Genomic DNA, 15,569 nt, shown 5'->3' with positions numbered 1-15,569 from the left:
AGACAGTCCAGCCTGCACACCTGACCCCTTAGAAGGATGGAACATAATCCCACCCATCAGGAGTCGTCCCGGCCATGAAGCCAGCCCCATCCAAGTCCTGCTCCAGAGCGTCCACTACATACAGGTATTTCAACAAGCCTCAAGTAAGCTGGTGGTGACATTCCTTGAGTCACAGTGATTTGGCACAGAAGTACTGGCACCACACTGGCTCCGGAGACACTTTAGGCGAGAGGAAACTGAATAAAGGAAAGGAGTTTAGCAACCACACAACTACTTTGACATCACTGAGGAAAGGGAAAGGGAGGGAAGGAGAGAAAACGGAGGGAAGGAAGAAGGGACACAGTTTAATATTACTTGTTAAAATATTATATCATTCTGAATTCTGCTTTTTCGATACTGCAGGCCAAATACCTACAATCTCAGGCCCAAGAAATAATAAAAAATTTCCAGGAAAGCTATAAATTCTTTGGACACAAATAGGTATTGAGGAGTAAAGCCTCATAAGATAGCTTTCCCAAAGCTTAAGGTGGAAAAGAGAGGAAAGACATTTGGCTTAGAGCCCATTTCAATTACCTATCCAAAAGAATGGCTTTTAAAAAAATAAATAAACAACATATAAACAAGAAACAATAACCAAAATATCCCCCAACACTATCAAAACAGAGAAAAGCCCAAACTATCAGTTAAAAATAACATTAATCCACTAGGATTGATAGCACTTTTTAAAAAAATCACTGGCAGTTGAGCACAAATTTTAAATTTTTAAAAAACAGAATCTGCCTAAACAAACACATGGAATGAGCACAGGGGTGAGCCTGCTTCCACTAATTTACTGTGCTGTGTAAGCTGCTTTGGCTGGTTAGTGGTTTCCTCATTACATTTTTTTTAAAAGAGAAAGAGTCACTAGCACTGGTTCAGCAGGCAGAGTCTGCAGACATCACCCACTGAGCAGGGTTAGAGGTATCAGTCAAGTCACAGGATTAGTTGGCTTTCACAATTCAACCTGCAGCAAGGAAGCTGCAAGTCCAAGCTTCTCTGTGAGCGGCAACGGCACCTGGCCCACAAAAGAGAAAATTCTGGGTGGACAACAGGAAACCTCTGGATCCTTCAGAGGAATCCTAGGCTAAAAGAGAAAAAAGAGCATTAAATATATTTATAAATATTTTTTTGCAAATATCCCACCTAAAAGCTAGAGAACTCTATACTTATTATTTTCTACAAACTGAGGGTTAAAGAGTTTAATTGAGAATCGTTTACTCTCCACCAAGTAAACATCACTTTGTGCTCTTGCTCTAACCTCAGTTCATTAAATCATCTTAATGGCAATAACAGCTACCTTTACTAAGTGCATATTTTATGCCAGATGTTGCTCTCAGTTCTTTATGTACATTGTCTCGTTGACCTCACAACAGCCTGTGCATGAGGTAATGCTCTTATTTAACTAGTGAAGAATCTGAAGCCCACACAAATGAACCTGCCCTAAGATATATAGCTACTCAGGCTAGGAACTGAACCCAAGCCTAACTGAATGCAAAGCTCTTGTTCTTACCACCACTACACCTCTCACCAGCAAATGTTTACTAAATGCCTACAGGATGCAAGGCAGTCATTCATGGGGGTAAGAGAAGAAGGCGGGGGTCAAAAACATATTAAGACTAGCCTTTGTCTTCCAGAAGAGAAACCAGCTACAGAGGTAAGACAATACATGTGAAGTAAACAACTATGATAAATCACATTAAATGTCAACATTTTAGCAATGTCAGTAAGAGTTCAAAGGAAAAAGTATATCTGTCTGGGTTAGCCACAGAAGGTTTCGAAGAGGAGGTGTAGGGTTTAGGCTGGGCTTTGAAAAACGGGTAAGTTTCTGACTGCTGAAAATTATGCCCATTAATACGTAGGTGCTGAATCAGCAGTTCTCATCAGGGAGTAATTCTGCCCCCTCCTCTGAAGGGGACATGTGGCAATGCCTGGAGGCATTTTTGGTTGTCATAACTGGGGGGAGGGTGCTACTGGCATCTAGTGGGTAGAGACAAGGGGTGCTACTAAATATCATACAATGCACAGAACAGCTCGCCACAACAAAGAATGATCTGATCTAAAATGTCAATAGTGCCAACTGAGACACCCCATGCTAAACAAAGGTCTTGGGGAGTGCACTGCTGATGATGACAGTGAAACCGCATTAGCTTCCTCAAAAAATGTTTGTTACTTTTACAAAATCACCATCAAAAAAATCCAGGATCGTATTCACTGCGTAAAAGAAATAGATGGCACTTCGATCTGTGGGCTTGAAGACTGAACAGAGTTCAGCTCTGGAGATGCAGGCTTGGGAGTGGGTACCAAACAGAGAACAGAACTGAGCCGCAGAAGTAGACCAAGCTGCTAGGAGGGTGGAAAGCTAGAGCAGGAACAGGCAGAGAACTTAAGACAGAGCACTGAAGAACATGAAGAGGTGGAGAGGGAGGCAGATGATAGTAAAGCACTGCAGAGATGGGAAAAAATTAAAGAGGAAGGAGAAGAAGAAGAGCGTGAAGTCATGACAGCCATAGGTGTTCCCAGACAGAGGAAGTGAGCAGGGAGAGGTAAAGTGAAAATGCCACCGCTTAATACAGTGGGAGGTCATGCAATATCTGTGGGCCTCCACTTTTCTGAATCCCTAACATTTTTGAGAATCTTATAAAAACTATATAATCTCTCCTCTGGAAAAATGTACATATGCACCTACACATAAAATTCCATCAACAATACCAGGAACTTTATTTGAGCTCTTAGGAAGTCCAGTTAACAGGAAGAATCTCTGCTCTAAAACTTCTTGGTAAAATATTAAACTTGCTTATTTTTTTAATGCATTTCTTTCTTCCAAAAGTAGAGCTGTTGACATAGAAAGACAGTATTTCTTGATTATCTTCAAAAATGAAAGCAAGACAAGGTGTAACTGATACAAACAATGCATCCTTCAAAAATAACTTATGCTTGGTTTCGACTTATGAAGATACAGGTAGAAATATTTAGACACACACAATCCAAACACTGAACTTGCCTCAATCAGACAGCCCAGGCTAGAAGTCAGAGGCAATGAGGAAAGAAAAGAGAGTTCAGATAATTCATTCCAGAGAAAGAAGACCATACTGAAATCTAATTTCCTAGAAAAGAATAAAGACTTATCTATAAGGATTGGGCTTTTTGTTCTCTTTCTATTGCTGATGTCTCAAATAGTTATTATGTTCACATCTCAGTGGTAAAATGAGCATATCAGACCAGAGATCGCTTCATCCACCGCATAAGCCTTATAAAACAAGACCAAGCATCACCCAGTTTTCTTTAGTAACAACTACTACAACTTGTTAATGCTTTAACAATCACCATGTACTTCCAAAACTTTATTTCAACTGAGCCTCATAAGAAATTTGGGAAGTAGATATAACTACTATCCCCATTTTCGGAGGAGGAAGTAGGCTGAGAATGAGTGGTTTTCCTAGGCCGGAAGAATGATGACTCAAACTAGGCCTAACTACAAATCCCCTAGCCTTTCCAGTGAGCCACATGGCTTCCTCAGAGGAACGCACAGCAGCCACTGCCCTTCACCAGCTGAGCCTGAGGCAATCAGAAGTCCCAGCACTAAATAATCCTTTCTACCCTAAATATGATATGATTTCCAGGGTCCTTCAGCATGAGCTGTTTATATGGAAGGCTTTATTAAATAAACAAAGCTAAAGTCTACACAGAAAAGGAACATAACTATTCCATGTTTACTGAGCATCTTCTCAGCACTCCCGTAACTTGTTTCACAAGTTAATTTACACTTGCTTTTAATTTGCTTAACAAGTATTCTTAAGATATTTTTCACATGTGTCCCATCTGTCCAAGAATGCAGGGACCATGTGGGTCTGTGTTCACAGCTCTGCCTCTCAGCACCTGGGACAGTGCTGAGTAGCTGCTCAATAACCATCTGCTAAATGAACTCAAGGGCAAGGACCCAGTCTTATAATTTTTACATCACTTCTAACTACAACCATACCACACTGGGAATTCAAAAAATGCTACTAACTAGTTATACAAAGGAACTACATTCACTAAGACACACAGAATAAATACAATTAGTACCTTTTTTCCCCTCTTTCTTCCCCTCAGACCATTTCAGTCTTGTTGGTGTCATCATGACAGCTGGAGAGTCAGAAAATAACTGCAACAAGAAAATTTTATAATGGCTTAAATGTCCTAATGTCATTCCTGTAGACAGACTTTACTAACAGAGGAATTATTTACTTGTTCCATTTCAATATGAAATTTTACCAACGTATTTATATCTCATTAATCTTAACTGTTCTATTGCTGCCTTAATGAAGTAACTTTTCCTGGGATATTTTGAAAGACTACTGCACGGGTAATGCTGTGCCAAGCAGGCCTGGCTCAAATATTACCCACCCTGTGGAATCTCCCAGTAAGAAGTGCTCCGTCCAACACTTTGAGTGTGGAGCTATTTCACTGCATTTACCATTTCTGTTTATGACTGGCTATATCCTCCTTGAACTCAAAATGTGTTTGCTCAATGAATCAGTGAAAACCTACAGAAGGAAGACAGTATAAATGAAAAGACTGGGAAAAAGGTATAGTTGAATGGCCCAAAGAAACACAGTAAGACAGATGGCAGTATATTAATTTTCTTCCTTTCTACAAATGAACACATACAAAGAGAAAGTGCAAAGAATAGTATCTTACTAAGTTCATATTTTCTTTGCTGGCTCTCTTCAATTCACCAGTGGCTACAGATTCCGGAGTAGAGTACTTGTTTTTCTTTTCTGACATCATCTGATTTCCCAGGACCTTCCGCTGATTTAGGAAGAGAAAATATTTGATTTATAAACATCTACTATATCTATATTATATCTATACTGGCCGTCAAAACTACAGTTTCTTAGGTTAAAAAATCTTGGCTTTCTGATAAATTCCCCCAGGCATCTTACACAAGAGAGGTCAAAGCACGTTACTAAAAAAACCTGAGATCCTTGCCTTTCTTTAGATGATCGCTATTCCTCTTTAAACCATTTAAAGGGCTGAAATGTTAAAAGCAACTTTATAGTTGATTTAAGCCAACTAATACAGGCCAATTACAGTGCTTCTCAGGCCATAAAAGAAATGCCAGTTACCTACCAGTATAATTTTTTCCCCAAAGACATATTGTCTCTGGCAGTTTTTAAGAGTCCCCTCCTCCCCCTCCCCACTAAAAGACACTTACACTGGGTCCACTCTAAGATTTTGCTTCCCTGTCATCTCCTCCTTATACAGGATTAGAAAATTTGGAGTTTCTGGGGCTTCCTAGGTGGCGCAGTGGTTGAGAATCCGCCTGCCAATGCAGGGGACACAGGTTCGATCCCTGCTCCAGGAAGATCCCACATGCTGCGAAGCAGCTAAGCCCGTGCACCACAACTATTGAGCCTGAGCTTTAGAGCCCGTGAGCCACAACTATTGAGCCCATGTGCTGCAACTACTGAAGCCCACGCACCTAGAGCCCGTGCTCCGCAATGAGAGAAGCCACAGTAATGCGGAGCCTGCACACCACAACAAAGAGTAGCCCCCACTCACCGCAACTAAAAAGAAAGCCCACGTACAGCAAAAAAGACCCAACACAGCCAATAAAATAAATTAATTAATTTAAAAAAGAAAAAGAAAAAGAAAATTTGGAGTTTCTAGTATAGCCATTAGAGGGTATGAGCCTTCTTAAAAGGGTCACATGACTATACTGACATTCAGAGCAAGACCAAAAGCCCTTTCATCCCTGAACAGCTTTAAAGCTGATGTAACCTACTGTAAGAGCTGACAGTGACAATTCTACCATCTTTGAAGAAATCTTCTCTTTTTTTCTCCTTAGAGAATAAATCTGAATTCCAAAAATATATGTGTGTGTGTGTATATCAAAACTAGAACATTAAACTTTGTAATAAAAGTATTAGTAGGAATATTCTGATGTAATAAATCATTTACACGAGGGGAATTTGGGAGAAAAAAAGTCTAGCCAAAAAAAGGTATCAAAGCAGGACAGAAATCAAATAGCTAAAACAGAGGTGCTGGGAAAATAAGGCCAGTATATCTTCCTTTCAGAAGTCAGATATAACCTCAGAGTAAGCTGAACTGGGGATGCCAAGAGCCACAGGACTACCTATAAAGTTTCCAGTGAATTTTTTAACAGACATTTCATTACTCCTTTGTTATCAAGCAGAAACCTACATCTATTATTAGCTTGAAAGTCTCTTCATTTATAATGAAAATACTTTACCCTTCTGTCCTATAAAACTTGCTAACATTGTGTTTAAAATTATTGTTCTAAAATGTCTTCTCCTGATAGAATTATAAGCTCTTCTATAATTCTAAAGTTCTAAATTCTCTCTCAGTAAAGAAGAGGGCAGCTGCCAAGAGGACACTATATTTTTACATTTCAAGCAACAATTAGCAGTACTTCTAGAACCAGCTACAGAAGAAAAAACTATACCCATCTAACTTCAATTACAGGAACATGTTTGAATAACACGTAGAGAAACATTTATTTGACTATAAATTTTCTAGTTACCAGTCATCTCTATGATGGGAAGTCAGAGGCAATGAGACTTTCAAGTAAAATGAACCAAGGATGCTCATTTTACTTGCCACATCTAAGCAGGTGAAAACATTTCCAGGGTTCTCGCAAAGGGAATTTTTTCTAATTATGGTAAAATACACATAACAAAATTTATCATTTTAACCATTTTTAGGTGTACAGTTCAGTAGTACAAAGTATAGTCACATTGTTGTCCAACCATCACCACATTCCAGAAATTTTTCATCTTCCCAAGACAGAAACTCTGTACCCATTAAACATTAACTCCCAATTTCCCCCAGACCCTTAGTCCCTGACAACCACCATTCTACTTTCTGTTTCTATGAATTTGACTACTGTTGATACCTCATATAGGTGGAATAACACAATATTTGTTCTTTTATGACTGGCTTATTTCACTTAGCATAATGTTTTCAAGCTTAATCTATGTTATGGCCTCTGTCAGAACTTCCTTCCTTTTTAAGGTTGAGTACTGTTCCACTGTACGTATATACCACATTTTGTTTATCCATTCATCCATCAGTGAATACTTGGGTGGCTTCCACCTCTTGATTATTGTAAATAATGCCACTACAAACATGTATACAAATATCTGTTCATATCCCTACTTTCAATTTTTCAGGGTATATATCCAGAAGTGGAATTGCTTGATCATATGGTAGTTCTATTTTTAGTTTTTTGAGGAACCGCCATACTGTTTTCCATAGTGATTACACCATCCTACACTCCCAACCAACAGTACACAAGGGTTCCAATTTTTTTGCATCCTTATCAACACTTGTTATTTTCTGTTTTGTTGATAATAGCCATCCTAGTAGGTGCAAATTGTTATCTCATTGTGGTTTTGATTTGCATTCCTTAATGATAAGGGATACTGAGCATTTTTTTATTTTTTTCAGAAAAATGTCTAAGTCCTTTGCTTTTTTTTTTTTTCCTTTTTTTGGCTATGCCACGCAGCATGCAGGATCTTACTTCCCCAACCAGGGATGATCGAACCTGTGCCCCTGCAGTGGAAGCATGGAGTCTTAACCACTGGCCTGCCAGGGAAGTCCCTGCCCATTTTTTAATATGGATTGATTTTCTTTGTTGTTGTTGTAAGAGTCCTTTTTATATTCTAGATATTAACCTCTCATAAGATATATATTTTGCAAATATTTCCTCCCATTCTGTGGGTTGCCTTTTCACTCTGTTGATAGCAAATGAATTTTTTTTCTTTAGTATTTATTTATTTGGCTGCATTAGTTCTTAGTTGCGGCTCATGGGCTCTCTAGTTGTGGTACACAGGCTCTAGAGCATGCAGGCTTAGTGGGATCTTAATTCCCTGACCAGGGATCTAACCCGAGTCCCCTGCATTGGAAGGTGGATTCTTAACCACTGGACCACCAGGGAAATCCCAACAGCAAATGAAATTTTGATGTCAGGCAAACCTAACGTCCCAAGGCTACTGGCCCCAGTGGATCAGGATTGAGAGTGAATTCTTAACTTCTATTAATGGTAACAACTACAACCAAAATTAGAGTCAGATGAAGTTGCAACTGCTAACAACTACAGTTTAAAGAAAATACAAATATATATACACATATATATATATATATATACATACACACACACACATATATGAAACAAGGGGTTTTTTTTAGAGCACAACTTCTAAGCGAAGATCTCCTTAATGTTTCTGGCTTTATTAATTTTAATAATGTTAAAACATTATTTAAACTTTAAAAAGAAAACCTGTAGAAACACAGAACAGTGCTAATATCCCTCCAAGTTAGCTAAACAGCACCTTGCCTTAGTTTGTTTATGCCTGGAAATTTGAACGCCATAATCAGCTGTCTACTGCCACCTGCTGGCAATATCCCTTACCTACAAGTTCAGATCATCAAAGAAGACTCAAGAAAACTGAATCTACGGGGATGGTAGCAACGGCACAGAAGTATACATTGTATTTGTTTTAAAAAGATTTTTAATGAATATGAGACAAAGGAAGAGAATAAAACAAATGATCAAAATATTAAGCACACAAAATTTTAGTTTCCTAAAACTCCCCAGCCTATTAGAAAATCCATTTCAAGTCTCTGTCAATTTTCTCATTTCTCTATAGCTTTAGCAAATTGCACAATGAAGTATGTAGCACAAAGCAGGTCATGAAGCAAAACAGACTCTCTACTCAGGAATGAGGACTCTGTCCTCAGCCCCAGAAGAGAAAAAAGGACCTTTATTTCTTTTACCCCTTACTTCTCCAATCATAGAGCCCCTTCTCTGATTTGAAACAAAGCAAAATGCTTTGGAAAATAAAAGCTTTTCCAAATTCTACCCTTTTCCCCTTATAAGTGAACCTTTCATAGAATCCCAAAGAACAGAAGAAAACTGTTTATGCATAAGAAGAGTCAGACTGTTAAATTCTCTCACAATCAACACTGAAAATGACAGCACGGCGTGCCTACCTTAATAAGGCCACTGAAGGACCGTGAACGGGCCCTCTTCTTCACGTGGAGAGTAGGAGGTTCTCGTCCTGGTGTTTGGGTCCCAGAATGCTTATTAAACTAGAAGAAAACATAGAGAACATTTTGTTAGTAGTCTCCCATCAAGAGATAGCATTCTGTGACAATCAACAGCTAAGTGTAAATACCCAGAAAAATCCAGGAATAAGTGAATCTGAATCACAAAGGCAGAAATCATGCCACCAAGAAGTCAAAATTTATTAAATTAGCCTGAGGGTAAGTTAAATTAATTTAAATAGTACACATCCCAAAACAATCAAATTGGAATCAGATCAAGCTTCTAGAATTAGATCTAACTACCAGTTTATAGCAAATACAGAGGACTAAGAAACATCTTAAATAATACCACAGGAATGCAATCAGCAAAATCCAGACTGTGGGGGACAAATAATTTGGTTTCTTTCACAAATAAAGTGCAAAGAGAGAGAGAGGATGTGTGTATGTGTGTTTGAATGCAATGTGATATCTGGATTGGATCCTAGAACAGAAAAATGATATTAGTGTTAAAACTGGTAAAATCTGAAGAAAGTCAGTAATATTAACAGTGATGTACTAATGTGAATTTCTTAGTTTTGACAACGTTAACATTAGGAGGAACTAGGTGAAGGATATGTGCGAATTCTATACCCTCTTTGCAATTTTTCTCCAAATCTAAATTATTTCAAATTTGAAAGTTTATTCAAAACAACTTCAGCAACTTTTAGGGAGCAAAAACATAGGGAGGGGAAAGGAGGGACTTATATATTAATAGAAACCTAGTAGCTATATGAGCTCCCCCCAGAAAATGCATATACTTTGGTCATGCCACTTTTAGGAAATAATCTGCAATAAGAATACTTATGAAATGTATAAACTAAAAACTGAACTAATTTCCCCAATATGTCCAGTAGAGGACAAACTGTATATACATCAGGGTATATACAATAAAATATAATGCAACCATTAAAAATGTTTAATGATACAGAAAATGTTCTGATATAATGTTATATGAAAAGGGTAGGATATTTTAAAAACTGAATGTACATTATGATCTCAATTAAACAAAAAAAAAAATAGGATCATGGAAAGAAATACAAGAAGGAAATACTCCAAAATGTTATCAGTAGTTATCTATGGATGATTATAGGTGATTTTTAATTTCTTCTTGACACTCTTCTGGAGGTTTCAATGTTTCTGTAGTGAGTATTCATTATTTTTATAATCATGGGAATAAATTATATAAAATCATGGAGAATAGTAAAATTATAGTTTCTTCAAAAGTAAATGGCAATATTTTAAATGTATACAAGGAATTTGCAAGCATGAGAAAATGCTTAGGCTGTAATGTTTAATGAAAAAGGGAGAAATAAAAGAAAGTATATGGTATGATCATAACTATGGCAAAATATATCCACAGGAAAAAGACTATACCAATAGTCTTTTTCCCAATATGTAAAGAAATACCCAATATGTAAACACTTGTAGGATGAGTGATTTATTTTCTTTTAATCCTTCTCTATAATTTCCTATTTTTCTAAAAAGAGCAAAAGTAATGCTAGTTTTTTCCTTTGTATTATCTTTAACCCTCAGTGTTCTTGGTGAGAGAAGTCATTTATACCTGTCCTACTTGAATTACTGGACTAGTTTCTACCAAGAATGAAATCACTACACTGCTTTAAATCTATACTACTACTCAGCCAACACCCTCTAAAACTCCAGTCATAGCACAATTTGCTAGATCTCAAAGTAACTTCAAAGAAAGTGACAGAATATTTCTCTTAAAGGACTTTGTCAATTGTTAAGAACAGCTCAGTTCAACATTTTCTGAGCACTTGTTTTTGTCTGGCCCCATGCTTAAGATTAGGTATAAAAAAAAATAAAAACACAGACTCATCCCTCAAGAAGGTCCCAGTCAAATAAGAAGGGGCTGAGACAAAACAAATTTCCTGAGAAAGAAACTAACCAAGTCATCAGTATTTACTCAAGTTATACTTTGAGTCTCAACATGGCAAATGTGAGACCTAATTTTGCTCCCACAGCCCCAAAACAAACAAACTCACCCACTAGAATTCCTATTTCTAGTATCACACTAGGCCCTTGATCTAGTGTTTTCTAACTGCAAACTCACTAGTAAGAGCTATCACGTGTTCTCTGCTATGCCAGCCACTTGACATAGATTCTTTCTAATCTTTACAACCATGAAACATGGACATTGCAATTACCATTTTACAAACAATAAAACTGAAATTCAGAAAGATTAAGTTATTTGCCAATAAAATATGAAGGGTTTAAATGTTATACATGACCAAATTAGACAAACTAACCACAATGGATCCTTCCGTTTACTCTAGAAATCCAAGCACCTCCATCCCTTTCTCTAGTGGGGCAGTAGTATAAAAATCACCACTGAGATTCCATAGACAAGTTCACTTTCTTGGCTATACCAAAGCTTGGGCCAGTAAGAGATAAAAGTTAAATGAAATTCTTAATAACATTCCCTAGTGATTCTACAAGCAAAAATCACATTCCAAAGCCCCATCACTGTCTCCCTGCCTTTAGCACCTGTCTGATAAGCTGTTTCTTCTTTGCCGATTCTGGCATATTGTGAACGTGTTGGAACAATTCCCTTAGTGCTTCTTCCGTACGCTGCTGGGTCTCCTCCTGATGAGGGCAGGAATCTTCTCGGTTCCATTTCTGAGATCTTGCCAGTTGGAAGGACCTGGTGTGACACGAAGCTATCAGATCAAGATCATCCTATGGAAAATTTAAAAGAAATGTGAATTAATACATCCTGCCAGCTTTGTTTCCAGATTCCCACAACCCTGGAATAAAAAAAAGGGGACACGTGGGAAACATGGTATACTCTTACACGTAGGAAAAGAAAAATCTAGATACTATCACCACATAAAGAGAAACCTAGAATTATAGACTATATCCACAGTCCACTCCCAATGACCTACAAAGAAAACCTAAATTCATTTAGAATATTGTCATCAAAAATTATATCTATATAATTGTCCAGTTTTCAAAGCATCTTTTAATCTCATATAACTCTCATTGCTATCCTATGAGTTAAGCAGTGAAAGTATCATTATTCCCATTTCATTGAAGAAAAAATTGAAGTTAAGCTATAAGTTTAAAGTCATCTAGATACTAAAGTGACAGACCCAGGGACTTCCCTGGTGGCACAGTGGTTAAGACTCCACGCTCCCAATGCAGGGGGCCCAGGTTCGATCCCTGGTCAGGGAACTAGATCCCACATGCATGCCACAACTAAGAGTTCACATGCCACAATGAAGGAGCCCTCCTGCTGCAACGAAGACCTGGCTCAACCAAACAAATAAATAAATATTTATAAAAAAGAAAAATAAATAAATAAATAAAGTGACAGACCCATCTTAGACTCCAAGTACACTGGTTGTTGGTTGGTGCTCTTTCCCACACGCGACAATATGTAATTACACACCAGTGGTAGAGGAACAAAAACAACTCTCTAAGAAAAACCACACTCCAGTTAAACTAGTTGAAATAAAATACTGTTTTCCTGGTCACACCAAGTATTTGCTGAATGAGAGGTTTCAACACGAGCAGGAAAAAAGCATAAGATGACAGCTTAAGTTTCTAATCAAGATGGACTAAACAGAAATCATCAAAAAGTGCTTATGATGTTTTTTTAAACATCTCACTTTTAAAGTTCAATATCATGTGTAATCTTGTTAATAAGAATCACACATTTGCTTTCTAAGCTCATATGGTCTCAAGTCTTTTAGACATTTCAGAGTGTTACCTTACCACCAAACTTGAAAGAAGAATTATTACATAAAACTGTATCTTTATAAATAAAAATATTTAATACATTTGCTATTTACAGACTGTTTTTTTCAAACTATAACATATTTTATTTTCCTATGTCTTTACTTTGATTTCAGAGCAATTTCCTATTCTTACCTTTGATGCTTGAGTTCTGGAACCCAAATAGTGCAATCTGGCACACTCCCGAATATAAGCAGGAGCCTGGGCAGGATATAAAAGAAAACCAAGAACAAATGGTTAGCAGTATCTAAAATTCTTTCAGGTCCTAAGGACAGTGGTTCTTAAAACGATCTGACAGGCAGATTACTCTAGAAAAATAAAAGATCCTCAAAATGCCCTATTTCATAGCTTCCTTTCTCTTGCCACCAAAAAGACAGCTCAACAAATCTAACAGGAACACTGTGAGAAGACACTACCATAGTTTTAAAAATCATATATGGCATATACATGTGTATATACATAATTTTTTTCAAATGAGCCAGAACAGACATTTGTAGTAATGTTTATATTTGACAAAAACTACCCTCAAATCCTTACACATTTCAAGTGGTCCCTAAATCACATTTTAGAATCACTATATAGAAAATATTATTTAAAATTACTATGGAGTAAAAACAGACAAGGGGGGATTTAGCTTACGGATTTTTGCCCAGAGTCCTGGGATAAGCACCCTGATACAGTCCCAGTAAAAGGTAAATAATACAACCACTATGAAAGAGAATTTGGCGGCATCTAAAAAAAGTTACAGTTTCATTTACCCTTTAAACCAGAAATTTCACTTCTGAAAATCTATCCTGAAGATATAACTCCAGAAATACAAAACATACTTGGATAAGATTAATCAAAATATTAGACACAACTGAAGTATCTATTAATAAGAGAATGGTTGAGTAAACTTTTATATATCCATACAACAGTACTATGCAGTCATTAAAAATGAGAAAAAAGAGGGAGGGAAGAAACACTTTATGAACTGATATGAGTGATTTCCAGGATCTGCTATTGAGTGAGAAAAGTTACAGAGCAGTGTGTAAAGTACTTGTGTAATGCACTTCCCTGGTGCTGCAGTGGTTAAGAATCTGCCTGCCAATGCAGGGGACACAGGTTCAATCCCAGGTCCAGGAAGATCTCACATGCCACAGAGCAACTAAGCCCGTGCACCACAACTACTGAAGCCCACGAGCCTAGAGCCCATGCTCCGCAATAAGAGAAGCCACTGCAATGAGAAGTCCGTGCACTGCAAAGAAGAGCAGCCCCCTCTCACCACAACTAGAGAAAGCCCGCATGCAGTAACGAAGACCCAACACAGCCAATAAGTAAATGAGCAAATAAATTAATTAATTAATTAAATTAAAATAAAGTACTTGTGTAAGAAAGAAGAAATAAGAATATACACACATATACACAATAATTTGTTTTTACAAAAACAAACACAAAGGAAACACTAAGAGAATAAACCACAAAATAATGAAAATGGTTAGGGAAAAGACTGAAATTTCTGTAAGTATACCTTTTTTGTGTAGTTTTGACTTCTGAATCCTACAAATATACCACAGGTTCAAAAAATAAAATTAAATCCAAAAGGAAAAATAGGTAAACATTAAACCTGTACAACAACAAAAAACTGAACATATCTGTATACCAAATTGATAACATAGAGCTTCCCTGGTAGCGCAGTGATTAAGAATCGCCTGCCAATGCAGGGCACACAGGTTCAAGCTCTGGTCCAGGAAGAGCCCACATGCCGCAGAGCAACTAAGCCTGTGTGCCACAACTACCGAGCCCATGCGCTGCAACTACTGAAGCCCGAGTGCCTAGAGCCCGAGTGCCTAGAGTAGCCCCCGTTCTCTACAACTACTGAAAGCCTGGGCACAGCAACAAAGACCCAACACAGCCAATAAATACAAACACATAAATTAATTAATTTTAAAAATTGATAACGTAAGTACAAAGAAAGGAATTATTCCACCTAACTTTTGAAAACTGTATTCTGACTATACAGCCTTAGTGAGATATAGTCAAGGGAAAAGGAAGTGTTAAGGAAATCTTAAACTTCCATCAGATTTTTTTTTTAAATTTATTATTTATTTTTGGCTGTGTTGGGTCTTCGTTGCTGTGCGAGGACCTTCTCTAGTTGTGGCCAGCAGGGGCCACTCTTCATTGCAGTGCACAGGCTTCTCAGTGCGAGGGCTTCTCTTGTTGCAGAATACAGGCTCTAGGCTCTCGGGCTTCAGTAGTTGTGGTACATGGGCTCAGTAGTTGTGGTGCACGGGCTTAGCTGCTCTGTGGCATGTAGGATCTTCCCCCAGACCAGGGATCTAACCTGTGTCCCCTGCACTGGCAGGCAGATTCTTAACCACTGTGCCACCAGGGAAGACCCCCATCAGCAGATTTACAGAAATTTACTGTTAGTAGTAATAGTTGTATTATATTGAAATTAATTTATTATATTGTAGGATAAAACAAATAATATATATAAATGCTATTAAAATATGGAATTTGCAATGTAAAAATTTACATTTATACAAAGTAAAGGAAGTCAAGAAAAAGCTCTGTAGTGTTAAAATCTGAATTGGAAATACTAAAATTAACTAATGATTTCTTTTTAAAAAAATTTTAATTCTACTTCCTTACCCTCAAAGAGCCTAGAAGCAGTGACACCCAATAAACAATGAGTATGTATA

At 37.4% G+C, this 15,569-nt stretch overlaps 1 protein-coding gene across 3 annotated transcripts in view; it reads right to left on the bottom strand.

The window, feature by feature from the left end:
- Positions 1–731: 731 nt before the first annotated feature.
- The window catches only part of ARHGAP19 (Rho GTPase activating protein 19), a 55,604-nt gene continuing 40,766 nt past the window's right edge, over positions 732–15,569 (bottom strand). For 2 of the 3 annotated variants that reach the window (XM_057735495.1, XM_057735496.1), the window contains exons 7-12: positions 13,021–13,086; positions 11,635–11,826; positions 9,037–9,135; positions 4,720–4,830; positions 4,105–4,183; positions 732–1,054 (exon numbers count right to left, since the gene is read on the bottom strand). In XM_057735495.1, the coding sequence (XP_057591478.1) occupies positions 999–1,054; positions 4,105–4,183; positions 4,720–4,830; positions 9,037–9,135; positions 11,635–11,826; positions 13,021–13,086 (603 nt within the window). In that variant the 3' untranslated portion in view covers positions 732–998. Of the gene's footprint in view, positions 1,124–4,104; positions 4,184–4,719; positions 4,831–9,036; positions 9,136–11,634; positions 11,827–13,020; positions 13,087–15,569 lie in introns of all 3 variants that reach the window. The other variant, XM_057735497.1, reaches the window with a different exon arrangement.

This window comes from Hippopotamus amphibius, chromosome 5 (genome assembly GCF_030028045.1).
Source record: "Hippopotamus amphibius kiboko isolate mHipAmp2 chromosome 5, mHipAmp2.hap2, whole genome shotgun sequence".
Lineage (NCBI taxonomy): Eukaryota > Metazoa > Chordata > Mammalia > Artiodactyla > Hippopotamidae > Hippopotamus > Hippopotamus amphibius.
The sequence above is the reverse complement of the archived record's forward strand: the minus strand, read 5'-3'. Positions and strand labels throughout refer to the sequence as shown.